The following is a 27,330-nucleotide window of genomic DNA, read 5'->3' as shown; positions in this document are numbered from 1 at the left end:
CAGCATAGAAAATGTTTTGTTTTATTACTTATCCAACTTAAATCAGCCCTGGTGTCTTCTTGTCGTTGATGGTCTGTTATGCTTATGTAGATCATAGACAAGGATCAGTGTTGTTTCTGTTTAATCCATGAGTTTGTCTAACATGGGGTCGCTCTAAATACGGCAGTTATCCACGAGCCTCAGCGGTCTGTTTCTATAGAGAAGGACAGATTCACAAATTTAAAAATACTGCATTGTTTCAGTGAACATTCAACAGAACAGCTTGCAAAGCCATCAGCCCTGTTCTTCAGCCACACAAGATACCTCGTGTGAATCATGAGCACGACCTCCTTCTACGTGTTTTCCATGGTAACAGGACGCTCATCCTCTCTCTCAGAGCGACGTGTCGGCCACAGCATTCCTCCATTTAGATCTTCTCTACTGAATTACTACTTCTGACTCTATTATTATGCTCAGGCCACTTAACTAACACTTCTAAACCCTTGAAAGTGCCGCCAGTGCATCAGTTATACCTCAAGTATCACTCACGATGGTTTACCCAGTAGCCTCTGCAGGAAACAAGTGGATAGGTGAGGAATAGGAATATGTCCAGATGATCTTTAAAGCCCTTAAACTGTTGAGTTCTCTAAATTGCATCTTTCTGATCAGCTGATCTCTTAAACATCGACACATCAGGGTCAGACACTGAAGATAAAGCCAGCATTTTTCTTTTTATTGCTATGAATCTCACATGAACCAGGTACAATTCTCCACGGTAGTTTCTGCGTTAATCAACAGACTGCATTTCCAGATCTCTCTGTTCTTGTTCTCCGTCCTCCTGGGCTTCCTGGGGGTGTTCCCCGTTGCTCTCCTGTATGTGGTTCTCCTCTGGCTCCTGGACGCCCTCAGAGAGTCCTTGTGATTGGCTAACGTCTGTTTCCGTGGGTATAATGTGGGAGATTGTGAAAGAGCCGGCGATCTCCTGCAGACGGGCCTGCTCAGACTTCAGTTTGGCCAGTTCCTTGGCCAGTGGAGTTTCGATCGTTGGTGTGGCAGCGGAGGCCGCGGTGCTCTGGACGGGTCGGTCGTCTTTGGGCACTTCAGGGGTCGGCAGCACCTCAGGCTCCTCCTTCTCCGTTGGTTCGCTGGTCTTACCGTCTGGTTTGTCTCCGGCTCCCTGCACCTTGTCGTAAAGGCTCTTCCTCTCCTCTTGCAAAGCCCTGCACAGATTCTCAAGCTTCTGGTTCTTGATGGTGACGAGCTCAAACTCCTTCTCCTTGATGGCTTTCTGTAAAGGATGGAAATGCACAGAAACACGGTGATGAGTTTCTGGTGGGTTTTACGTCGATGCCAAACAAACCAATGCTTCGTTTGGAGCTGAAGAAAATGTCCCTTACATCCGACACCATGTCGAGGAGGCTCTTGTTGCAGCCGTCGAAGCGAGACTTCCACGACTGGCACTCTTTCTCCAGCTTTCTCATTTTCTTGGTCATCTACACGACAACAACAAGAAACATGTTACACACGACACGCTCAAAGCCACTTCTAAAAATAGGATCATACAGTTTGAGTGTTAGTGTAAATCTCATGGGGATCTTTTTGCTCTCATCCCAGTTTCTATCGTGTCTTTTATTCAAATAATATAACCGTTATGATGAAGCACTCTCTCACTTTGTCCATGTCCTGTTTGAAGCCGCTGTAGACGCTGTTACTCTTTGATACCGTGCCCTGGAATTCATCAAACTTCTTGGAGTACATATCGAGCTGCGGGGAAGCGGAGAGAAAAAACATTATACCAGCATCCAGAGAGAAGGGAACAACAAGCCAATACTTCCCATGATGCCGTGTTACACTACCTGGGTCCTCATATCGATTTCCTGCTCCTTCATGACCTTCACTTTCAGTTTATACTCCGTCGCCTGTTTTAGCATCTGCGGAATATTAAAATGTCCCATGAAAATGAGCGTTGGGGGATTAGAATTGCAAATGTGTTGGCTCGACAAATCTGATACGCAGAACGTACAAGCTCTCTCTCCAGCTTGTGCTTCTCCTCGGCCTCCTTCAGCAGCACGTTGGCCTGCGTGAGTTTGGTCTCCAGCAGCTTTTCTTTCAGGTCTCTGTGTTTGAAGACCTTCTCCAGGTTCTGGAAGACAATCATGGAGGATTTATGAGTCGTCCTCATGTGGACGGACTGTTTCGTTTCTTTCTTTCTTTTTGGCTGCATAAAACTGAAATAGCGCAGCTAATAAATGGAAGACCTGGGTGAAATGCGATGATAATTCACAGGTTTGAAACTGGCACAGAGGCCGAGACGTGTGAGGTACGGCTCAGGTTATGTCAGGCGGGTTTGCATGCAGATTTGGGTTTATAGATCCACTTTTTAAACTCTGTTTTGAACCCATGTGTGCGTGTCAGGTTCACCTTCTCTCGCTGGTCGTACTGCGATATGAGCCCCTTCAGTTTCTCTGCCAGGGCGCTGTTCTCCTGGCACAGCTTGGTGTTGCGGGTGCTGTGCTCCTCGATTTGGGCCTGGATGTCGCTCAGCGTCCCCTGGAAGTGGGTGGTGATCTCTTTCCTCTTCAGGTCGTCCTCTCTGCACCTCTGCAGGGTCTCTTCCTGCAATGACAGGGACAGATGTGGGAGCTTAAAAAAAAAAACACCTTGCATGTGACACATTTGCAATTAGCACAGTGACATAGAGCCAGGGGCACATTTAGCTTATCCTTTGAAGTATAAACCCGCTCTGACGTCACCAATTGCTTTGTAGGCGACCGTTTTGAAGCCATAACAGCTGACGCCATCCATTTTCTCTTTAACAGCCAGAGGTGAGCATATTTCTACAAAGTCTATCTGACTGAGAACCTGAGGATGTGTTGCAGTAGTGAAATGTCAAAGCCAAGATAGCAGCATACCCTGGTTTACTGTCTATTTTACTCTGAATTGACCATCATTTATTAAACGAGCACCACGCTGTATCAGATAAGACCTGAAACAAGTGATTGAAACCATGAACTCAGTTTGGGTCAGTTTGTAATAAGCTTACATACAACCTGACCTGTTTTTGGCCCTGCTGGTCTCAAGAAAGAACGCAGGTTAACAACACGTCAACGTTTTGTACAATCAATGGATTCAGCTGAACTGACAGCGACTGAAGAGCCTGTTCATGTGGTTTCACAACACCGGCCTCACAACTGATTAACCACCGTTGTGTGTGATGTTATAAGAGCATAAATTAATGATTATTTTGGGGCAGATTGTTTTCTCGAGGGATTAGTTTTGTCTTTTAAAATGTCAGGAAATGGTGAAAAACGTCTTTTAGAAGAGAATAAAAAAGCAAAGGCGGTCTCTTTAACCAAAAGATTTGATGTAGAGTATTCTTGTGGACTTGTCTGAACAAATTTCCAAGCCTGTTGTGACTTCACACCTCAAACCACAGGTGTCATTTCCAGCGGGTACCCTGCGGTTTTGAGACACCATTGTTTTTGACCAGTTTTGCCCCCCCTCCCTTTTTAACAGTGCAATATGTTAATCATACGATATCATACAATCCCCTCAATATGTTGTGTCACCATCACTTTTCAACACACAGTGCTGGGTTTAGACTGGTTAATCTGAACATCCACCAGAATAATTTGCCTTGGAAAGTGTTGTAGTGTCCTCGAATTAATTCATTTCAAAAGACCCCGAGCCCCTCTTAAATAGAAACATGACCTGTGACGTGTTTTCTGTGCCTACTGTTGGTTGTCAGTGACAAAGTGGCGCCCTCGGCTCAACCCTCTAAGCATTAGAATATATTGCCGCGGAGCTTTTTGACATGACGTCTGATCTCTGGTGCCAGCTGATGTCACCTCCTGTCGAGCGCAACATATGGTTACGACACCCGGCACCAACAAACAAACAACAGCAAATGGCCTTTTAGTAGTAGCGGCTTGTGATTCAATTATGTACTTCCTCTGCGGCACAGAGGAGGAGGCACGGCGGGAGCTTGAGGTACCTTTAAGGTCTTGTTGTGCCGCTGCAGCTCTCGGCAGAGTCCCTCCAGTTTACTGCGAGCCAGCACGGCCCGGCTGTGCTCGCTCTGCAGCTGGTCCTTCTCCTTCATCACCTGCAGCAGCTTCTTCTGCAGGACCTTCAGCTGCTTCTGATCACTGCGATGCTCCTCCAGCTGCAAGGACACACAAGACAAAATCCACCACATGCCCCTAAAGAGCAAAGGCACATCCCACCTTTTCTTCTTCTTCTTCTCTATAAGGCTCAACTCACCAGCTCAGCGTGCTTCTTGATGATTGCTTCCAGTTTCTGCTCTGGAGTGTTGAGTTTGTTCAGACTCTGCATCAGCAGCATGGCCTCCTTCCCTGAACAGCCACAGAGAACCACAGACGACAGTCAGGTCGGGTTTGAGCTTCGTTTAAGAGCAGCTAACCATCTGTGTTTACAAGAAGTCTGTCTCCCCGTGTGAGTCAACTGAAGCCAACTATAAACAGCACGAGGAAATACTATTTTACCTGCTCGTCTGTTGCGGATGGATGCACTTACGCGCATAACAGCTCCGCTTACACACCTATCAGTTTCAGTACAACTTGGACTTCTGCTGACCGAGCTGAATGAAAACCCACCTCTGCTAAAATCAATAAAACACTCTGAGAAAGAAAAAAAAACAAAAAAAAAAAACAGAACACCTAGATTTTTGAGCATCTTCTTCTCCAGTTTCTGGTCCTTGCGGGTGTCTGCCTCCTTGACGGCTGTGACCTCCTCGGCGTCCTCTGGCTCAGCGGGAATCTCGGCCTGGTAGGTGCTAATGATGTCCTCCAGCTGCTGGGCCAGGTCCTCTGTCAGGTCGATGTGCTGACCCTCGGCTGGCGGCGCCTCCGGACCCACGGGTGCAGGGCTGCTCATCTGACAGGCCTCCATTATTCTGAGCTGGTACTGAGAGGGAAACAGCTGGTTTTCTGTGACGAAGTGGAGGAAGACAAGCGATATTCATCTCCTCCTGGCATCGTTGTTCAAAGGGTTAGTCTCTCGTGATCACCTCTGACCCGCTGACCTCATGTTCCCTGCGTTTTATGAGCAGCCTGACAGTCACTTCTCTACGCTGTGGATCATTTTGACTGGTTATTTGTATTTATCAAATAAATGTCATCATCAAACCGGTTACTGATGTGACAGTTCAGTCATTATCTACTCACCTTCATGCTGATTGAAGGTCAGGTGAAGTTTCGCAGCCCGCAAATCATTTCTGCAGCTTCACAGCGAAACAGCGTCAGAGCTCAGAACCCGAGCCAAGTTCTGTTTTTTTTTTTTGGGTCTTTTTTGTTTCATTTTCCAGTCGCTCCGACGCTGTTTGGCTGATTCATAATCTCTGGTTATATGAAAGAGCTTCTCAACAGGCCTTTTCACAGCAGATTATTTTTAGGCAGAGTACAGGTGTGACTCATAACATTCATGTCTCTGTTCCACTCAGGTCTCGCAGTGTGCACAACAACTCGACCCTGAAACTGAAACGGCTAAATAGAATGCAGCCATTATTAATTTTACTATTTACACCTTTTGTACTTTTACGGCTGTGAACACTGGGAAGACCTACAGAGCTGGACTGATAAATCAGCCGGGCTCATATCAGCCTTTTTACAGATTAGAGGAGCAAGTAGTCGATTAATCCAGAGTTTCTGAAAGTTTTTACACCGTGTACCACCTCAGATAACATGAGGCTGTCTTGGTATCACCATTATGACTGATCGACTCTGTTCAGGTTACTGTTGTGCAGCGTTTGTTGCTAACATTAGCACTCAGCTCTGTTGTCAACCACGGGGCGTTTGAAATATTCTCCTCCTGCTCTGCATTTTTACCTCCTCTTATCATCATGACAGTTTGAATTTAGTTCACCGTGGCTGCAAGACGGAGAACAGCGGCATTAATGAATTATCAGATTAGTTGGCGTTGTTTTCTGGCTTTTAGCCAGTCAATTAATGATTTTAGTCATTTTTCAGGCAAAGAAATTGCTGGTTCCAGTTTCTCATGTGAGGATTAAATATTGCCCTCATGATATATGACAGTAAACAGGTTAAGAACTAAAATATAAGCCATTTACAGATGTTTATAACTATATTTTTCACTGTTTTCTGATATTTTTCATACCATACAAAGCAAATAAGCAAGGCTATTAAAGTCAACTGTCTATTCTATACAGATGGAGCTCTGTGAAACACATTACACACAGACATAAAGCATTTTCTTGCTCTTTTGATGGCAGATTATGCTGCAATCTTAAAACACATTCAGGAAAATGTGACCCTTTTTTTTTTTTTTTTTTCGATTTAACATGATTCAACCCCAGTTAATTAAAGTGGTAACAAAGCACATTAGCGCACCACGGTGACTGAAATGAAGCCCCATGCTGCCTCGGTGGCTGTTCTGGAGGCTCACAGCCAGAGAGCCTGTTTACGTGCATAAAATTAGTGCAGCCTTCACACTGCCTGAGCTTTCACAAGCGGAGCGCGTGGCACCTGTTCCAGACCCCACAGGCTATTTTGGGAACTTCTTAATATGGGCAAGATATTTATTTATTTCTAATCCATTCTTATTGATGTCAATGTCAGTGGTTGTGCGTACGAAACGCTGCATTCCCAACTATTCTAAATATCTGTGTTACATAACCGACCACGTCTATATTCAGTATTCTTTAAAGGAGGCGGTTAGGCGGAACGGAAACTCAGCTGATAAACAAATGACTGGAGGAAAAGGCGTTATTGATTTCCTCGCACAACAGTGGCTGTGCGCAATCAGAGAAACAGATTAAAAAGAAGAGTCGTCCAGAAACAAGATGAATCTCTTCTGGTTCTGTTAACAAGTGACACAGGCAAGCCTCAAGTGATTTAACTCCTTATCTCCAACAAAAAGCACTCGCATTCAAACAAACAGTTAGAGAATGAGAAGAGGTTTGGAAACCCCTCTGAAACACAGAGTATATTTACGTTATTTAGGTGTTAATGTCCCTGAAGAAGCAGGGTGACGAGCAAAAACAGGGTCTTACCAGGACCAAGGGCCAGAGTGGGAAAGGGAAGAGTGTCGAGGGGCTTGGACAGGCTGCCACCACAGATACAACAGCTGTGATAAGACCACCTCAAAATAAACCAGAGGAGCACAGCTCACTCTGAGCAGAGAGAGGGAGGACGAGAGGGGACTGTGTGTCTCTGTCCGTCCACGAAAAACAGCCTCCTCTGATTGTAATCTAAGAGGGAATTTTAACCTCAGAGAGCTTGTTGTGAGAACGCTTCACCGTTTTTAAAACAAAAAAGGGTTTGTCTCCAGCGGCCATTTTATGTGATACCTCTGCTGCTTTTACACCAGTGCAGCACTAATTTTATTTTAAGCCGAGATGCCGTTAACAGCCGTATAATTATTCTAACAAATGGGCCTGACAGGCCGAGTCGCCGAGCGGGAGAGGGGGAAAAAAAAAATGAACTGTCCTCCTGATTGGCCAGAATTAGAACAGACCTTCCTCCCCGACCCAGAGAAGATAATATGCTGTAAGATCACAGTCATTTGCCGGCTTAATATATGCTTAACACATGCAGTATTTACTCACAGCGCAGAGCAGTGGCTGCACGGTTACATGTGCAGCTGAGTTTTTGCTGAATTTGATGCAACCTAGAGACGTTTGAATACATTATCCACAAGGTGAGAACTATTTTTGGAAGCATTCATTTATTTTTTTTTCTTGTTCCATGTTATGACTGCAGTAATAATTTTTCACCAGAGGATGTCACTGGTAGGAGTCTCTCCAATTTTTCACTCAGAAAGGTTTTTTGTTTTTTTTTGTTCCCCCTCCAGATAAAACGTGAATGATCTCATCTGAAAACCTTCAAACCTTCCCTCGTGCGCTCTTAATTTAAACAGCCGTGAATTACGCAGGTGAAAGGTAGAAAAAAAACAAAAAAGGCACGGGCGCCATTTTGAAACATCAATAAAAACATGAAATAAGTCTGCGACACACACACACATCCTTGGGTTAGAAGTATATTCTTTTAAAACAATTTTTTTGAATTTTAATCTGAAAAAGTAGAGCACCAAAACAATAAAGTCCCCAATAGCATAAAAGAGGCACTCCGTCCTGACTAACCAGATCTGATGCAAATAGCTGAACAAACCGATTGGCTACTGAGGTTTTCTCTCCCCCCCTCGAAAAAAAAAAAAAAAAAATCTTAGCTGAGAGGTAAAATGATTCGTCCTCTGTGTGTTTTACAGGGAATTTCATAGACATGAGAGGCACAATGCAGTTCAGTAAATATGAATACACAATAGAAACAAAACACAATCTGAATACATACTGTATGCAAAAAGCAAAATCGAAAGGCTTTTTTCACGTTTCCCTTCACATTTTTATGAGCGTTCTGCACCGTTTAACCACGACAAATAAAAATTACATAAATCAAAAGCTACATACATCTCCAGGAAAAAAAAGAAAAGGGGAAAAAACAAAACAAAACACAAAAATTAAAGCAGTGCACCTTTAAAATTTCTTTATGTAAACATGAGTGAACAAAGTGTTTTTTTTTTCTTCTGACGCTGAAATCCGTTTCTCACACTGGCAACACAACCACTCGAAGATGTGAATACACTTGTTTTCTCTTTTCAAAGATGAGACGCGGTGACGTTAGCGATTAACACCGCGCCATTTCTCTCCCTCGTTTAAACCTCTGTTACGTCAAACTGCAGACATTTCACCTCTTAAAGAGACGATAAACAGTCTGCGTAAAAAGTTTTTCAGAATTCAAACACTGCAAAAATAGTTTAAATCATAAAAATACACGTATATATACAGAGAAGAAGAAGTAATGCAATCGGTTGAATGATTACTTTTACACTTTGAGCTGAAGCACAGTAATAGTCAACCAACTCACGCCGTTAACATCATTACTTTTAGGATAACTTACAGTAAGTGATATTGATTTATCCAGTTTAAATGCAAGAAAACACACCATCGACTGATCATCGTAGCCCCTTGAATTTGTGTGCAACATGTTTCACGAAAAAATGAGAACACGTGAGAAAAAAAAAAAAAAGAAAGAACGACTGGAATGTTTCAAAAACCACAAGAGAACATAACACGTTTTTACTCCCCCCCCCTGTTTTTTTTCCCACTGATCGAGTCAGTGAAACATCAGAAGATGAAAAAGGATGAAAGTGCATCGTAAAAACTCATAAAATGCTTATGGTCATCTGTATAAGAGAGAGGAAAAAAAAAAAAGAAATAAAAAGCTGTTTAATCAAAGCAAATACATGAGATCAAAAGCAATGCCAGCGTGGCTCACTGCATAACTGCATCACTGCTGCATAAGTACAGATATACCATATAAATAGTAGTCAAATATTTACCAGTATCAATAAGTGCTCACGTTCTAATATATAAATACATCTTACAGTATTCATAATTACATATTAACTTCCTCTATTTTTGTGCAATAGCAAATCCCATGCATTTTTACCAAGATAAAAACCACAACATTAAGAAAAAAATGCAACATAAGAAACATTTTCTTTAAGATTGTTTCACGTGAAATCAAGCTGCGTCCGTCCGTCCGTCAGCGCAGAACTGACGGAGCAAAGAAAGAAAAAAAGCTTCTTTTTTCATATTTTTTTTTTTTTTTTTAAATCTCCTGTCGCGCGCCTCGATCGAGAGTACCTTGACATTTTCTTTTTTTTTTTTGTTAATCCTTATTCAACGACAACCTTCTGATAACAGAAAATGATGAAAAGCAAAATAAAGGCACAGACCCTTGCCGCTTGATTCGAAGCACCAAACTGCACAAGAAGCGTCTACTTAAAATTTGGTCAGACTGTTTCATAATACACATACTTTTCCCCTTATAAATAGTCTTTATTTACTGCACTACTGCATCACACCTTGATATGATTACATTAAACAACAGTCTATTTTTCAAATTACACATACAGTAAAATACACTGTTTGTATGCATCTAAGAAGGAGTATATGTTAAGGACATTTGTACAGAATCCATAAATATAATTTATGTGCAATTGTACGCAAACTACTATGTCAGACAAAAGGCATATTAGCATAATATCTTTCCATATTGCACCTGCACCCAATAATGATTCTCCACCTCGCGAGACATCCCGCTGCTCATCCAATCATTTCAAAGAGTCTCCGGAGAGACGAGCACATCAGACAGGGTGGGTTTTTCTTTCCTCGCTGTGAAGGTTTGATCTCCACTCAGATTTAGAAAGGAGCTGTCTGGAGCATGTGCAAGACCAGAGGAAGTGTTATTATATTGCCTCTAATGGGATAAAGATGAGGTTATGTGCCTAAAGGGCTGAGGGACCACAAGGTCGGAGCAGGGGGCATCTGTTCCTGGAGCAAATCAAGGAGACAGAGAAGAAATAAAGGGGGGTTTCAGTGAGGGTCCTCCGTGGTGATCTTCAACGAGGCGATGGCTTTCAGGCAGGTCTGGACGCTCTCCTCCTGTCTGCTGTCCCTGACGCCGGGGTCGAGGCTTTTCTCCTGAGAGGACGGCTGGCTCTGGCCTCTGATGTCCTCTCCTCCGGTCTCCAGCCCGTGGACAGATCCCTCCCTGCTGCTGCAGCGCTGGCCCTCACTGCTCTGGGGGCTTGGCGCCGAGGAGGGGGTGACATCAGTGCTGGAGGAAGGCGGGGAGTGCAACATCTGGAGCCCTCCGACAGGAACCACGGGGAGCAAACTGTGGGCCTGCTGCTGGGAGTGAAGAGGGAGGTGGCTGAGGATGTTCTGGTGATGAGAACTGGCAGCACCAGGCAGACTGGAAGCCAAGCTGCTTCTTTGATCCTGAAACGACATATTGGCAGCGTTAGCAGCAGCTTCAACACTGCCAGGATAAGTTCTCATGTGAAAATATATTACAGTTGCAGAAATGTGAGGAATACAGCATTATTTAGTAAAAAAAAAAAAAAACTTAAGGCAGCACTTGAGTAACAGATATTTTCACGCCACGGTTGCACAATCCGTTTAACATTTTCGTTGTCTATTCGATACGATTCACGATGCGTTTCTCACGATAACAGTATCAGCACACAGCGACTCTGCAATACTCAACTGCAATGTGTTCCAATAACTAACTAAAGAAGAAACACCCCTTAAAAAAGCAACTTGCAGGAATTTCATATTCATTCACCCCACTGTGGTGTCAGTTTTACAAAATTTGACATGAACTGAGATGACACGACGTATAAAAAGCAGCATAAACTGGTGAACTGCTGAGCTACCAGAATACTTAACGCTTAAAAAGTTAAAAAGGAAGGATACAACTAAGTCTCACAAAAGTTTACACCACAGCGATGCATGAAGTGGTGACGGCACCAAATAACCTCCTGAAACACCTGAGAACTGCAGCAGACAAATCTGTTGTATTACCAGACTTATCTTTTAGATTTGTTGTTTTAACAGACAAAAATGTTGAGAATGTTTTATTCTGGATCCACATCAAAAATAAATGGTGTCAGACAAACAGGATACTTTGTTTTTTCAGTCATCAGTTCATGAGAAAATAGGAAAAATGTTCCAAACTAATCTGTCTTGATGTGTTAAAATTTCAGAATCTGTTCCAAAACTCCAAATCTCTTGTTCCTTTGCCAGCGAGTCTAACTTTCCACCAAACATCATCCAAATCTGTTAGCAGGTCTTTGTTACTAAATCCCAGTTTGGCAGCGGTACAGTTGACCTGGGTGATACATACCATTTCCATTTCAAAGGCTGCTTGTTGTTGAGCCATCTCCATCTTCGCCTGGTGTCTGGTTTTATCACCGCTGCCTTTGTGTTGGTGAGAGCCTCTGCGTGGTGAGACTGCCCTCAGCACGACCCTCTGCCGGCCTCGCACCGAAGACTCTCGCTTCCCGGCCAGCTCCGTTCCAGGAGACATGGGTCGTTCAATCGAGGCCGGGGAGAGGTGCTGAATGGGTGTGAAGCCGGGCGAGCTGGGCCTCAGCGGGGAGGTATCCCACCTGGGAGAGGACCGACCTCGAGGGGAGAGTTCTCGCCTCGGAGATGGGTAACGCAACCGTGACGGGGAGGGCTCCCTGATGGGAGACTCCCAACCAGGAGAGAGCAGACAAGAAGAATAGGGATCAAACAGGAAGCTGGTCTGTTCTGGAGACAACATAGTCAAAGAGTCTTCATCCACGGACTTCTCTCGTTGGTCTGTTGCAAGGACGGGACGATGATCCGAGCCCGTCCGCCTGACAGAGGCCTGCGGGCGGACATCGGCGTCGGGCAGAGAGGTGAGGGAGTAGCCGTGGATAGCTGCGGTGGCTGTGACTGACAGAGATGTAATTCCAACCGGCTGAGGACTCGTGCTTCTCGAACGCAACTTTGGAGTGGAGTCGCCCTCGTATTCGTCGTCCTCCTCATCGTCCTCGTCGATTTCGTCGACGTCTTCGTCCATGCCGTCAGAATCCTCTGCATCCGAGAACTGGTGTTTGGTCGGGACCACCACCTCTGTCTTGGACTCTTGTTGGGTGTCGTCCACTTTAAAAAAAAAAAACAAAAACAAACGCATCAGTTTAGTTGGATTTATTCTGCTTTAATTTCAAAAATATTACATAAACATCAGCATCTTACCATGTTCCTGAATCTCCGCCTCGTCCATCGACACTGACACTCCCAGTTCAAGACATTTCTTCATGTGTGCCTTTGACTTCATATGTTTAGTCAGGTTTCCTGCAAAAGAAACAAATACGTCACAGACTTTTATGCTTCTGCGCTTGTGATGAGGAAGTATCATGTTTTCAGGTTGTCCGTCTGCCCCTCAAACCCATTCTTGTTTACTCAAGAACACCTTGATTTCTTCAAATCTGGCACTAATGCCCACTTGGACTCGAGGATAAACTGATTAGATATTGGCGGTCAGAGGTCGAGGAAGCTCACAAAAACAAATCTTTGGCCACTTCTCAACATAGATCACGATCAGAATCTCTAAGTATACGACCGCTAATTGTAGTGTCAATGCAAAATATCTGCATTTGTTCTTGAAGTTGCAGATGGTCCTAATCCAAACTGTACATCCCCACACAAGCTGTTTTCTTTTTTACTACGAGAGGAAACTGAGAAATAAAGACAGCGAAGAGAAAAATGAGGAGACAAAGCTGCTGATTTTGCACCATAGTACCTCTAAATAGCATCAAAAACTAGCGTTTGCTTGTGCTGCAAATGGTATTTTTAAAATCTGAGACACACTTACAGATTACAGGAAACGCTGATATGAATCTTGCATTTGTTTTAAATCTAAACTGTGAATAGCGAGCTCACCTTTAGTCTTGAAAGCGAAGTTGCAGACCCTGCAGATGTAGGGTCTCACGTCCGTGTGGGTCCTGATGTGTTTCTTCAGCATGCTCGGCTTCTTGCAGCGAATACCGCACTCCTCACAGATGTACTTCCCCCGTCCTCGACCTCTGACGTACACGTAGTCTTCGTTGGACTTGTACCTAAAAGACAGACAAGGTTTTCCAATGAGTAACAGTAAAAAGAGCATATGCAGATGGATAGCGGCTGCGCTAACATCCTAATATAGCCGCTGTACTTGCTGTCAGCAGAAACGACAAGTGTTATGATAACTAATATCTTGACTGACCCGCCCTCGAATATCTTAATACGCGTCGGCACTGTCTGGGTTGTGGGGGCCTCCCTCTCTTTCCACTCCTCCTTGGCCGTTTTCACTCTGCAGCTGACGTCTTTCACCTTCTTCCCGTAGCTGATGTCCAACACTTTGGGCTCCGGTTTCCTCTGCAGCTGAATTAGATGATCAAACAGTTTGTTAACATCCATTTTAAGTGGACACCTAATCGACAACGTAACGCGATGCCTCCAGTATTGTGTGTCACACGTGGCGTTACACAGCATGTTTGGCAAACATGAATTATGCTGCTGCTGCTGCTGAGGAAGAACTAAGGACAGATAACTCAGATTATGATGATTTTCTTGTTTCTATTTCATGAAATCTTACTTAGGAGTGAATTAATGTCATAATATGTACATTTTAACAGCCCTCCATTGCCAAGGTACATGATAGTCACTTGAATTTAACTCTGGTGTCTGGTGGTATTTTCGCTGCCAACAGAGCAAGTGACGGATCAAAGCTTAGAAAATCACAGCTAGAAGCAGGAAAAAAATATTTCCAGATACTTGCCAATAGTTGCTGTCGCCTCTGCCAAAAGATCTGAAGTGTGTCGTTTGCCATTTTCTGGTCACTGAGGTCATTTAAACTTTCTGCAGAGTATTTAATATTGTGTTTTTAACTTAATAACTGCAGTTTCTTTTTATGTAATGGTGATGTTAGTGAGACCAGCTCAATAAGTCATAAATGACAAAATGTTCTTATGCATGTTCAAACTTAGGGTTAAATGAAAAATTTGCAGTCATTTTCTACTGATCCCCACACAGATGGAAGTCCTCAAAACAAAACACAGCAAAACAGTGTTGCAGCAGAAAAATGGCTCCATACAGCTCGTCCGGCGTAATCCAAGTTTCCAGAGGCCACAAGATCCCAAATTAAGTTGAATTGTTATTTACACCTTTTATCAGCCAAATGTTTCACTGTAGCTGCATTAACACGCACCCTGTTTAAAGTAGGTCGATGTCAAGGATGTAAATAATGTCTTTTTCAATACATTTTGGACCTTTGGACCTCAACAAACTTGTATTACACAGGACGAGCTGTGTGGAGCCTGTAAATGTTGGTTTTCTCTTGTTTTTTTTTTTTAAGGTTTTGAAAAAAGACCCCTCAGTAGATAAGGAGAATATTGCAACACTGTTTTGCGGTGAAGCTCCTGGGAATGTTTTCATGGGCAAGAAAACATCTACTGATTTTCCACCGACATGGGAGTGAGAGGTTTTTCGGTGAATATGCTTTTAAAACAGAGCAGTGGTCGTTTTCTCACCTGCTCCATGGTCTGCCTCCACAGGATCAGGGATGAAACCAGTTTCCCGGTGCCAGGCTGACACATGGCGGCCACGGTGTACATAACCTTGTCCCCCCTCTGTTTGGACCGCAGCAGAGCCAGAGCAGAGCTGGTGCTCAGTTCGAGAGGGTTCGGGTTGTGGGAACTCACACACCAGGTGGCGTACACGGAGAAGAAGGGGGCGTTGCTGTGGGAGCAGCTCGGCTTGGTGTAGTTGAGATAACACCAGCTCACACCTGTCGTCGTGCGAAGACTTGGAAACTGAGATAACAGCTTTGAATGCTCAGCGTCTGAGATCAGGATGTCTTGACTGGTAACCAGCTGTGCCACCATATCCATCTGCACTCGTTTCTCCGTGCCAACTTCTTTCACTTCGCTGGCTGATATCACGGAGTAGGGAGGAGAGCTGCTTTCCAGGGAGCTGCTATCCATAGCCGACTCAAATGCGTGGTCGGTGGCCTCGGACGCTTTTTGCTGAAGTGTGATAAATGTACTCCTACATGAGTCATCCTGAGCATGAGGTGTGGATGCGCCCTGCATCTCTGACCCGTGCCCCTTCTCCTCACTCAAATGACTTTTCCCCAGCTCCACAGCACTCAGCTCCTCTACGATCTGCCCAAACATTCTCTCTTCTTTCACACGTTTTTGCTGCTTGACCTCCATGAAAAGGTCCAGGCTGCTGGCCGGGGAGAGCATCCGTTTGTTGGCGCCGCCGCTGGAGGCGTTAGTGGTCGAGATGGTTCTGGATGTCAGGGAGAGAGGGATGCCTGTCTTGAGCTTAGCTGACGACAGATCGAGGGCTTCGACACTGATGGTCTGCATGGAAGGTGGTCGGGTATAAGAGTCAACATTTCCAGACAGACGCGAGGTTTGATTCTGAGAGGTGGATGAGTTGGAGCTAATACTGTCGTACTGATTGTCGAAAATCTGCGATACTGAAGTGTACGTGATACTGCCGTAGGATGGCACGTGAGTCTGTATTCTTACAGGAACCAACAGGCTCGGGTGTGACAGCTGGGGAAATGTATTCCCGGCAGAGAAAATTGGCAAAGTCTGCGGCAGAACGGCAACTGCTGTGAATGGAGGGGAGGTGCTGCTGAGGTACTGCGGAAACACTTGTGACGGGACTTGTGTTACCTCAGCGTCCATATTCAGCGACTCCTGTCGCACCAAGTTTCCCCTCCTTCTCTCCCTCACAGCCGAGTGGCCTGCGCTGATGTCCACGTGTCTAACTTTGGATGTGGGAGAAAGACTGCCATAGTCAAATGATATGCTGCGTACCTCTGGGAACTCCTTGCGCAAGTTACACGGCGCCTGCTCTGAGGAGGAGCGTCTCATTTCATGTTGTTGACGCTGGTTGAGCACAGAGAGGGAGTGCCCGCTGCCTGGCACGGCTAGGAGCTCCAGCGGTTTGCCAAATTCATCCTGCCTGGCCGGAGAGACTGACTTCAAGCTCTCCTCTCTGTCAAAAGAGAAGGTGGAGCTGTAAGATAAGTTGCTGTCTTGGCTCGGGCTGCGGGAGAGGCTGGTGCAGGCAGACTCAAAACTAGATTCACCAGAGGAGTGCTCGATATCAGCTAAGCGTAGCCTTTTCTTCTTTGGAGGGAGCTTTTCTGGAGGGAATTGTGCTAAAGTTTCACTCCTCTGAGGCCACTGAAACTCCTCCACGTGCTTCTCTGGCTCCTTCACCTGCACCTCTGGAGCTTTCTCTGGACTGTCGGGCTCTACCGTCACCCTGATTTCTGGGACCTGTATGTTGGGCTGCCGCACAAGTTTGGGGCCCATTTGAAATGATTGCCTCAGCCTGCTATCAATCCGTTCCATCTCATATGAATCACTCGCCTCCATCGCTTGAAATGAGGAAATGCTTTCCTGTCTCTGCCCGTGATACTTGTATGAATCTGACAGTTCGGAGTGAGGCCTGTTTAATGAGTTTGTGTGCTGGATGACAGAAATTACATTCCCCAGAGTTTTTCGACCAGACATTTCAAGGCTCACTGATATGTCCATGTCGCACCTGTCCATCTGTGCGAGCATACCTGAAGGATGTCCTTTTCCCAACGCCATGATTCCGGCCGCAGCTTGTTTTGCATCAAAGTCCTTATTCAAATCAAACATTTCCTCACACTGCTCATGATGGACCTCGTATTGACCTTGCAAATCCTCCTCTTCCCTCTTCTCTTTCCGACGCTTCCGTGTTGCCAGTTCCATCGCGTGTCTCTGATGGCTCATATTAGCCGCCATGGAGGGGTAATTTTCCATTTCCAATCCTGAGGGTGATGTGCCGCTCTCGCTCATCTTTCCATGGCTGTCAGTGTCTGCGTGGCCGTCATGTGCTGAGAGTTCGAAAGCAGCTTGCCGCCTGAGCCTCCTCATGCCCCCGGTGCTTGTTCTCTCATCGAACGAGTGGCTGCCTCTGAGAGCCTGAGGCATAGTCAGACACACTGCTGAGGACGTTGGCATTGAGTTGCTTCGGATCAGAGGCCCCAAATCAGAGCCAGCGTCTAACATGGGTTCCTTTGCCTCCTCCCTTGTGAATGACTTTGTGTTTATTCTGATTGACTCCACCGTGTCTTTTTCCTGGGTGAACACGCGAGAAACACCTTTCTCCGTGCGCCTCCCAGTGTACTCACTCGCGTCTGTGCTGCAAGCCACAAAAGCAGCTGTCTGCTTCGGACTCGGCCTGTAGCACTTCCCGAACATAATTTCTTGATAGGACTTGGCGTTGGTGTTCGGAGGACCGGTCTGGTGCTCGGTGCTCTCGGACCGCGAGAAGTAGCCAGAGTCCGTGCTGCCCTTGCTCGACTGACTTGGGAGGGACAGATTGTGGTCAGAGTCGCTGCTCCTTTTTTCAGACAGCCGAAGTGCAAGCCTCTGTTTGATCGTGCAAGATTGGATTGCACGGCTAGCCTCGGCAGCAGCGGGAGGTGCATTGATTTCTTGGGGCTGGGATGAACCATCCTGAGCTGACATCGACGTGGCTCCCTTTTTCTGAGCAATGAGATTTAGTACTTTTACAGCAGTGTTATCTGATCCCTCCACTGGAGAGTCCAGCAGCAGCAGCGGGTCGTTAAGAGTGTCCTCGTCCGTGTCCGTGCTTTGCTCAGCATCAGAGAATAACTCTCCTTCCCCTTCAAAAGACCCCTGGTCTGTGTTGGCATTGTAAGAACCAAGTTCTGAGAGTGGCACCGTTCCAGCTTTGACAGAGTGAGCATGAGACTTTCTGTGTTTGTATAAATTACTCTTGGTTTTAAAGGAGAATCCGCAGGGGACACATGGGTAGGGCCGCTCCCCGGTGTGTGAGCGAATGTGTTTCTTCAGCACGCTCGGTTTGGCACATGCCCTGCCACAATAATCACAAACATACTTGCCAGGCTTTTGTGGTTTCTGCTCCACCTTACACACAGTCTCTGACAGCTGATCCATCCCTGAATGGGAGCACTGTTGTTGGACTTCGGGTGAACTGGTGGACTTCCTGTGAGATGCGGGTCCTGGTGACTGTGCCGAGACTAAGTGACCGACAGCTTTCTGTCTGCCAGCGGGAATCTGTTTCGTGGGCTGTAGTGAATGTGAAGACACCTCGTAGTCTTGATGGCTTGTTGACTGGATTTGGGAGTGCTGATCTTCTAATTGCAGTGATTTCCCTGAGTCAGACATTTCTTTGAAACCACCCGTGTCTCTGCTCTGACTGTCTTGCAGTTGCTGCTGCCACCCCTTTCCTTCCAATTCGACCGACGGACTCCTTTTAGTCTGCGCTGCCTCTGAGGTGCATTTTTTCTGGGCAACATTTCTGTCCTGACCCTCAGTGGAGCTTTTCACCCCTGCAGTAGTTTCAAGTGACTCCATGAATCCAATGTCACTCTCTTTGGGATCGATTTTCAAGGACACTATCTGTTATGTAACTGTAGTGATATTAACATACATGTGAATTGATTGCAGGGAAGGGTCACCTGAAAGAAATCAGACAGAACGGACAATTAGACAACTGAGATATAAATAAAACAGCATTTAGATGCATGAGAGGACCATCAAGTGAAAAAGTTTGAAAAAGTGAATAGATTTCATTTTTAAAACTGACTCATTGAGAGTGGGAGAGCTGGTCAAGTGTTTCCTGGAAGTCTTCCTAATAAAACCGGTGTATAAAAGTCATAATGAGCTCCATCGCAGCAGGAATGGAAAAAATATTTTCTCTTTACCAGCCTCTAAAAAAACACCCAAAGGTGCGTCAAGTCAAGCCTGGCAGGTGCCCCAAATTCTGCTGAAGCCGTGCAAAAGTATGTAGATATGTGTAGGTATTTAAGGCACGTGCTTTTTTACCATAGCACGTGTGTGTCGTTAAGGGTTGTAGATGTTTACTGTGTGTCGGTATGTAATCAATCATCACAGTACCGCGTCACTTCAATATGCACAAATACATATATATGAGTTGAACCATGAGGCTGACAACTTTTATTAACACTTTTGAAACTGTTTCCTTAGCTGTGAAATATCCTCAATCAGTAATGAGATGTAAAAAGTAAAAAAGTATCTACATCTTTTGCTTCTTTATAGTTCCTCTCACTGCGTTTTGGAGGAAAATATTGTACTTGTCACTCACTACATTTATTTGATAACTTATTTTGCTAGTGAATTTGCAGATTGCATCCTACATCACAGCCAGAGTATCTTCTCTGTGAGGGATACAGACATGAGAGAAGACTGCAGGAGTACAAATTCCCCCCTTGGGCTTCACCTTAATAAGAACAGGAACAATGAACGTTGTGTCTTATTTTGAAGAAGAGTGTCAGTAAATGGAAAACGTATCGTTACAGCCAAAAATATGAAATGTATTCAAGTTGAGTTAGACAGTTATATTGACTAAACTCAAACTGTGTGGCATTAAAGGGAAAAAGTAAATAAATGAATCAAATATGATAAATCTTAATAGGTGAAAAAAAACAACAAAACAAAAAAACGAGTGGTGCATTTTTAAGTTAATTTATTTTATTGACATCCAATAAATATATTCTGTCAACATGTGTAATTTACATTCTCAGCTGATTTTCTAATATTTGAACACAACATCAACGCTGTCCACAGTAATACCACCCAGCGACTTCCTCCATCGTACATCCCAGATTTAACATTTCAGTATTACAACGCCTTTGTATTCGCATTGTAGCCCGTCACAAGAAAAATATAAATGTCAGTGGATGCTAATACTTAGAGCCCTGCAGAAGATAATGTCAGGGAAGACAGAGTATGGTGATGCATGCCAGCACACACAGGTGTCAGATGATGGGTGGTGAAGTGTGATGAGTCCACCTGCAGCGAACAACAACAAAATATTCTGCTCGGCTCATATCGAAAACATCCTGAAGTTCCCTGTCTTCACGCGGGATTAAACCCCCCGTCAGCCTCTCTAGTGTCGTGGTCTCCACGCCGAGCTGCAGGGGGAACCACATACCGTCCAGCACATACACATGCCGGACTCATCATCATCACCATCACCATCATCATCATCATCATCATCATCATGGTTAAAGTGAACTGCTCGGGGCCATGGGGACATGTCTCTGAGGGCAAGTCATTTCCATCTTCTCAGTATCAAATGCTGTGTCCTCCCTAACGAGGTTATGTAAGATTATCTGGTTCAAACCCTCTGAGTTCCCCTTAATTAGGACATCCTCCGACTCTCTTCCTCTCACTCCCTCTCTTTCTTTGTTAGCACACCGCACACTCCTCAGGCACAAACCAGAGGATACGAAGCCAAGGTGACTCGAGATGCCAGGAGATGCTTGAAAGCAGCTGTGTGGATGATAATCTCCCATTTGTGTGTGTGTGTGTGTGTGTGTGTGTGTGTGTGTGTGTTTTCTTGAAAATGCTCACCGAAAGCTCCTTCTTAGAGGAGAAATAATGAAGGCATATGAAGGGCTGCCTCAGACCGGAATGATCCATGATTCAGAGGGGAGGCTTACGGAGGTAAACTAAGTTGGGTGCCTCGGGGGGGTAACAAAAATTCAGAGGCCTGGTAGGGAGCTCCCTTTCAAGGTCGATCTGACCTCATTGCTTAGTTTCCATCCTCTGTGAGCTACGAGAGGAGGGACGGGGAATATGGGTGCAGAGTGACAGCCAGATAAGACCCTCAGAAACAATGCATACCTTTGAACGGAAGCCTGACAAGAGAGCGAGGGACACATTCAGAGGCTCATTGACAAGTCTCTCAGCAGACTTTCTCGTACCAGCGAGACCCCCTTTCTCACTGCACATTTCTCTCGCTCCCGGCAACAAGCTGTAACCTTTACGAAAATATATGACACAGCAGCAATGACGTGCAACAACAGGAGGCAGGTGGGTGGCAGTAGGTGTGTGTCAGGACGACTGTGGGCTGATGATGTTACAGTATGTCCGCATGGATGGATGGAGAAATATATCTGACGGAGAGAGATCCATGTGAAAAAGCACCACATACCTTTCGAGAGAGGACAATGGGCAAACAAATGCTGGCTGTGGAGAGCATCGTTATGCCGCTGCATTACATCATTAGAGGCTAAGTTGGCCATTAAAGGGAACGGAACAGGCATGAAGCCTCACGCCTGACAACAAATCCATAAATATCATGACCGGCTTCAGAGAGGCTGGATGGTGAAAATCCTCTGTGGCGGTCTCACATAGCATGCAGGATGAATCAACAGCTCTCTCTGTGATCAGAATGACATAAAGCACAAGGTCTGATGGGAAGAAAAAAAAAAAAAAAAGCCTCGGCTGACATTCACATATCAAATATAATCCTCATACAAACCTGACATTTGAATAGTCCCCTGTCCCATATCCACAGTCACATGTGACATTCCTCATGCTGCATAGTCCGTTTCCCCATTCTCCTCATGTCTGGGCAACAATAATGAAATAAATTAGCAAGGTAAAGTCCCATCAGTCATGAAGCTGCTGCCTGACTGGGTGTACATTAGAAGATCTATTGATGCGAGCTAGTCACCAGAGAAAATACCCAACCGTGACGTGCGGACCCAGGCACAAAAATAGCAAAGGGGCCCTGGGAGGGATTACACAACAGCCCACATTTAAGGACGCTTTTCCTCTCTCTCGCTGTGTTTCAAAGCACAGCAGCAGCTGCCTCGCACACTACACACACACACACACACACACAGAGAGTGGGGGAGTCAGATATCATGATGCAGGGAGCTAAACATCACCTTTTCCAGTAAAGCTTCATTCATCCCCCAAAGATTCAGTCGTCTATTTATTCCAGTCCGATTCTGTGTGCGGTTCATTCAGGTAGACGCGTTCGAGAACTATAATGATATATATAAAACCGGCCGGACAGAGAATGTGAGCATAAGCAAAGTGACAAGCTCCCCTTGAAAGACACTAATCACACGGTGCAGCGGCTCTGAATATACATTTCCTACAGAGTGATCCTATTCAGTTTTATACATCGAGAGGAGCTCAATGAAAAGACGGCATGTGGCGGGCTGCGAGGAGGCTGCAGAAATTAGACATGTTCTCCGAATTCTGAGACACCCACAGCCTGTTCAGAGCCAGTTTTCTTCCCATCACGACAGGATTTTGCTTTGTGAATGGAGAGAGTCGTGATGAGGGGTGTCATTAACACGGGAGAAAAACTAGGACAATGCTGCAGATTATGTGCAGCTGCAGAGCTCATCCTGTGAATCAGATGTACGAGTTCAGTGTGACACGATGCCATTACAGCTCCCACGTCAACTTCTGGAGATCTTCCCGATAAACACTTTTCTTGTTACGCGATTTTTTATGAAGACCGTTTAATGAGACTGTTTTATAAAAGCCACAGACTGTATTGTTTAACTCTCCTCAAGCAAACGCAGCTGTATTATATTTGAAGTTGAGACTAATTACCTAACTGAGGAAGGAATAAGACGTCTGGCGCTTGTGTAATCTCTGTTTTACCTTTATTTCTTTTCGCCTTTACGTATAAACAGCGTGTCACATGTCAGCGGGATCACGAGGGCAGCTGCCTGTGATGTTTCCTGATCAACAAGTTATATCTGAGGAAACTTAAGCTCGACAAGCAACAAATAGATTTGGAAATGACTAAGTGTAAGTGCCATTTTGAGGTGTCTGTACTTCACTTTTCAGACATTTTTGAATGATAAAAATTGTGTATTTCTCCTAAAATTGTTATCTCTTATTGTTACAGCCCTTTGTTTATGTTGTTAACAGCCTGATCATTGTAATAAGTTATTGCTGTTTATTGAACCTCGGCTCTTCTTGCTGTCCTTCCTCTGTTTGTTGATCTGTGTTTTTGATGTGCGACGTGTTAATTACCCTCTTTGGGATCAATTAAGTTGTCTGAATCTAAATCTGAATAATAAGCCCATTCATTACTTATATATGTCAATAAGCACTTACATATGGAAGCACCATGCCATCATGGGTCAAACATTTCCTCCATTTTCTTGAGATCTTGAATTATTGACGTCCAAATCACGGAGTTACAAATGTTGTGCATTGTTTTTATATGTTATTTCTGGAGAAACAAACAGACAGCGCATCGGGAATGTAAAATCTGGCTTTATTTCTAATCTGGCCCTTCTAAAAGAGTAGCTGAACAGGCCTGCTCCACTTTGACCATCCACAGGTATAAATTGCTTTTTACATTATCAAGTAAGATTATGTAACTTTTTACAAAGACGAGTGACTGTAGCCGCAAGCTAAACATACAGAATGATAGTAAATACTAAAATGTAGCGTAAGTAAAACCGTCTTTGCGACTGCGGCGCCAACAGGGAATCGTTTTAATCAAAAGTTTGTTAACATTATTTGGGAAACGTGACACAGACGAGCGTGTTTCATTGAGCAAAGATGTGTTTTCTCGTTTATGAATCCAACACTCCATTCGTAAGAGGAAGAAAGTGTTGCTTCCCCTCTCAACAGTTGGTCTAGTCATGACAGTCACATCTGAGCATTTCCGTTTGTATGTTGTTTTGACTCTAAGGCAGGGTCGTCGTTTTCACTCAACCTTAAACTTCTGTAACAGTCTGCGCTCCACCTGCACCAGCCACAGAAAGAACACACGACGAACCACTGAGCTGAGTTTTAATATGAAGTGATGGATGAATACGTGCCGGTCTGGAAGCTGCTCACACTGAATAAAACGAACTGGGTCTTTCCCCTGATTTGAATGCTTATCTGATCTTTGTGTGAAACTCTGGCCTTTCAGCACAATATAATTCACACACCTATAAATACTCCACCCGCTTTGACCATCCTGCTCGGTTTCACGCTGTGCCATTGGGTGAGAACAACTGGGCGCCTCTATGAATAGGAGTCCTTGGCTTGGGGCTATAGCGGAGGCATATCTCACTCCGAACATAAAGCTCACACTGCAGAAACAAAGGCTTTAAACTTATGTAACGACTTATAGCTGAACTTCACCTCCCGAGCACACGGATCCAAATGGAGCGAACGGCGAAAGCCTTTATTTCCTTTTGCGTTGCAAAACTGTAATTTCACAGAGCATTTCCCCTCGGAGGACTTGGACTCGGCATGTGCCAGAGGAGCAGTGAATGCAGAGGCTTGTGTATTGACAGAGTCCCTCCACAGTATGGAATTGCAGGGAGCTATTATTAGATATCGCCTCTAACAAGCCGAAAGATGAAGTTGAAGCTAACTAACTGCACTGCAGCTGAGATCCATTATGCTGTGTTCAGTATCTAGAGGAGCGGCACTAAAATGGCTGATACTCAATGTGCAGTGAAGGTCAAGTCGCCCATCTCTATAAATATAATGGTCTGTCCCCCAGGATGTTCCACACACTGCTTGGCATTTCCACTATCTAAAAGCTGCACCGCGGCTCTGCTGACCGGCTCAAATCTGCCACAAAATTGCACATGATTGAATACCACACCCGACTATGAGCAAGCCTCTTAATGATATTAGAGGGGAGGGGGGCAGGAGAGAGGTGGTGGAGGTGGAGGTGGTGTTGGAGGGAGGGAGGGGGGTGAATGTTTATGAATGGGAGGAATGAGGCTTTCCTCCATGCTGGCTGTAGTGGCCGTCATATGGCTACTTACAGGTGTACACTGAACAAATGATCTGATACAAACACCGATAAAATCCCCCAAATCCCGTCGTTCAACAAAGCTGCTTCACCTATCGATCAATTTAAAAAAAAAAAAAAAAACACCGCCTCATTCATCCATCAGCGTCTCGAACCAGTCGTGCCTTGATGCCATTATCACAGCGGCAGTACCTGAAAATAATCTGACATGATTGTGTGTTTCCATGGCAACCGCGCCAACGTCTGTAGCAGTTTTTTTTTCATTATTTCTTTTTTTTTTTTTTTCTCTCTCCCAGTTTCCTGTCTACATATATAATTACCACCAAAAAGATTACAGCGAGCGAGACTGCAGATAGGAGAGACGCAGGAGAGACGAGGGGAGTCGGTGGGCTCATACGGACGAGAGCATCAATGTGTGATCAGACGTCAGACTGGAGATCATCACAGAGAGAATAAACAGACAATCAGAGATAAAACGTGTTGTATTATGTATTACAGGTGAGGAAAGCTGAAAGGAACAATCATTTTATCAATAAAGCTTGATACCTGATCAATGGTTTAAAGGGCAACTCCTCAAATGTTTCCACATTAAGGTGTGTTTACAGGTGTTTTGGAGCACTACGACTAAAAATGTGACTAAATAAAGTTTTATAATGCCTTTTGAGACTGGAGGAAGCTTCATGTAATCTAATAACTTGCTCCCTGTTGCATTGTGGGTAATGTAGGTGCCAGGTATTGAAAAGGAAGAAGCGTGAGTGGTGTGATAAGCGTGACGTCTCTGGTTCTGCTGTATCGATTGTGATCGTCCATCAGTGTCATATGAGTGCAATGAGAACCAGCGGACTGCTTTTCAAAACGTGGCGCCTACATTACCCACAATGCAACTTAGCCACTGAGTGACATCACTGGAGGCAGCTTTCCTTTGGAGGCTTCATACTACTTTTTCCATGTATGCAGCAGAACTCCACAACACCTGAATTGGTGGAGTTGCCCTTTAAGCTAAAAAAATGCCCAAAAAAAAAAAAAAAAAAAAAAAAGTGACTGAAATGTGAATATTTGTTTGTTTTGTTAGTTTGTTTGTGACTGTTTTGTTATCCTACAGGGTTAATTTTCTTAATATAAATGAAGTCTATGTAAATCTAAGAAGCTGTTCTTGTCAAATAAACCAAAAAAAAAAAAAACGTTATTAACACTTTAATTAATGATAATAAGCTTCTTGTCAGGACTCATTACCTCCTATGTAACATTTATCACAGATAAATTTAGGACTCTTAGTCAAGCAACTTGACCATTTTTAAAACATTTTATAGTGTAAATGTTAATTGATTGATCAAGAATATAATCATTAACTGCAGCCCCTCAATATAAAAGGTAGTGATCCAGAAGCCTGTTCTGTCTTGACCCAGTGTTTCCTTAAGGGCAGCACCACCTTTTTGAACCTATGTGATGATATGCCCGGCCTCCCCCACCTCACACCTCTCTGTTGTTGTTATTCGGGGGAGGGGTGGGGGGGGATCAGCTGTCATGTGCGGGTCCAGGCTGCGGGGATAGCCTGCCGAAGTGCCCGGACGTGAGAAGAACCCCCTGTGAACCCCCCATCTGCACGTCATGGAACATTTGCAGAGCAGGGACCTCCCACCTTAAAGGCGTGCAGCAGAGAGCAGACACAACACACAGATCTGCCTGCACCGGGCTCACCATCTTAGGTGACAGGCGCGCGGCTCGCCGTGCTGGAGGAACACGAACACACACACACACACACACACACACACACACACACACACACACACACACACACACACACACTCGAAGCGGGGCTCACCTGTCAGCGTGACACCTGGACACGTGCTCATCTCTGCGGTGCATGAAGGAGACGTGTCGCTCCGCTGTGAGCAGCAGACGGCGTACAGATCAGTTTTGCGCCGTCAGCGTGCTTTTTTTTAAAAAAAAAAATGTCCAGTGGAGCTGAGTGTGCTGTTCCAGGTGTGTCCAGCAGGAGGCGCCAACGTGCGCTGACACACCTGAGATGATCCAGGAGCGCAGGAGTCAATGTGACGTTATCAGGAATCAATAACACCTCACTTTTACATGTCAGGGAATGTCATAGGTTATTATCAAGCACCATATTTTTAAGTTATTTAAAAAGTTACATCAGAATTTCTCGAAAATTACCCCCAATTGTATTCAAAATGAGACAAAACGGAGCATTATTAATCCCAGAGGACTCTCAAAAGTGCAGTAACATCAGAAAACAATACAAAAACACAACATGAAGGTGCAAGAAGATTAAATCCTGACACTAATAAGATAATAATTATAATGATTAAAAAACTAAATAGAAAAGATGATATTGAGAAGTAATTAAA

General features: G+C 44.7%; 3 protein-coding genes across 7 annotated transcripts in view; 1 reads left to right on the top strand and 2 right to left on the bottom strand.

The window, feature by feature from the left end:
- dusp23b (dual specificity phosphatase 23b) overlaps positions 1-26,142 on the top strand; it is a 49,238-nt gene extending 23,096 nt beyond the window's left edge. Inside the window, exon 4 of the mRNA XM_037071599.1 lies at positions 25,261-26,142. Coding sequence (XP_036927494.1) covers positions 25,261-25,320 — 60 coding nt within the window. The 3' untranslated portion in view covers positions 25,321-26,142. The remainder of the gene's footprint in view (positions 1-25,260) is intronic.
- txlnbb (taxilin beta b) lies at positions 692-7,161 on the bottom strand. 2 transcript variants are annotated; one of them, XM_037071569.1, is made up of 10 exons: positions 7,010-7,161; positions 4,659-4,905; positions 4,243-4,334; positions 3,974-4,144; positions 2,401-2,595; positions 2,003-2,122; positions 1,836-1,910; positions 1,651-1,743; positions 1,377-1,472; positions 692-1,267 (listed from the first exon to the last, which is right to left on the bottom strand). In XM_037071569.1, exons 2-10 carry the CDS (start codon positions 4,888-4,890, stop codon positions 767-769), a joined length of 1,575 nt encoding a protein of 524 aa, XP_036927464.1. In that variant the 5' UTR covers positions 4,891-4,905; positions 7,010-7,161; the 3' UTR covers positions 692-766. The 2 variants fall into 2 exon arrangements, with proteins under 2 accessions (XP_036927464.1, XP_036927463.1); XM_037071568.1 differs by having other exon boundaries at positions 4,659-4,928; positions 7,010-7,151.
- On the bottom strand, positions 7,693-26,885 carry hivep2b (HIVEP zinc finger 2b). Of its 4 annotated transcripts, XM_037071534.1 has the most exons (8): positions 21,707-22,297; positions 21,377-21,605; positions 14,905-18,875; positions 13,599-13,756; positions 13,277-13,452; positions 12,590-12,688; positions 11,709-12,496; positions 10,394-10,801 (listed from the first exon to the last, which is right to left on the bottom strand). In XM_037071534.1, the coding sequence occupies exons 3-8, from the start codon at positions 18,769-18,771 to the stop codon at positions 10,394-10,396; spliced, it is 5,496 nt and encodes a 1,831-aa protein (XP_036927429.1). In that variant the 5' UTR covers positions 18,772-18,875; positions 21,377-21,605; positions 21,707-22,297. The 4 variants fall into 4 exon arrangements, with proteins under 4 accessions (XP_036927431.1, XP_036927429.1, XP_036927430.1 ...); XM_037071535.1 differs by lacking the exons at positions 21,377-21,605; positions 21,707-22,297 and adding an exon at positions 26,787-26,885; XM_037071533.1 differs by lacking the exon at positions 21,377-21,605.
- Positions 26,886-27,330: the final 445 nt, after the last annotated feature.

This window comes from Acanthopagrus latus, chromosome 16, assembly GCF_904848185.1.
Source record: "Acanthopagrus latus isolate v.2019 chromosome 16, fAcaLat1.1, whole genome shotgun sequence".
Lineage (NCBI taxonomy): Eukaryota > Metazoa > Chordata > Actinopteri > Spariformes > Sparidae > Acanthopagrus > Acanthopagrus latus.
This window is presented reverse-complemented; position numbering and strand designations above follow the sequence as displayed.

Excerpts from the sequence above, each read along its gene's own strand:
- txlnbb (XM_037071569.1), bottom strand. The coding sequence starts at position 4,890 with ATGGAGGCCTGTCAGATGAGCAGCCCTGCACCCGTGGGTCCGGAGGCG. Across the intron at positions 1,473-1,650 it reads TCAAACAGGACATGGACAAA|ATGACCAAGAAAATGAGAAA; the intron begins GTGAGAGAGTGC and ends GTTGTCGTGTAG. Across the intron at positions 1,268-1,376 it reads TCCTCGACATGGTGTCGGAT|AAAGCCATCAAGGAGAAGGA; the intron begins GTAAGGGACATT and ends CATCCTTTACAG.
- hivep2b (XM_037071535.1), bottom strand. The coding sequence starts at position 18,771 with ATGGAGTCACTTGAAACTACTGCAGGGGTGAAAAGCTCCACTGAGGGT. Across the intron at positions 13,453-13,598 it reads ATTAAGATATTCGAGGGCGG|GTACAAGTCCAACGAAGACT; the intron begins GTCAGTCAAGAT and ends TCTGTCTTTTAG. Across the intron at positions 12,497-12,589 it reads GGCGGAGATTCAGGAACATG|TGGACGACACCCAACAAGAG; the intron begins GTAAGATGCTGA and ends TTTTTTTTAAAG.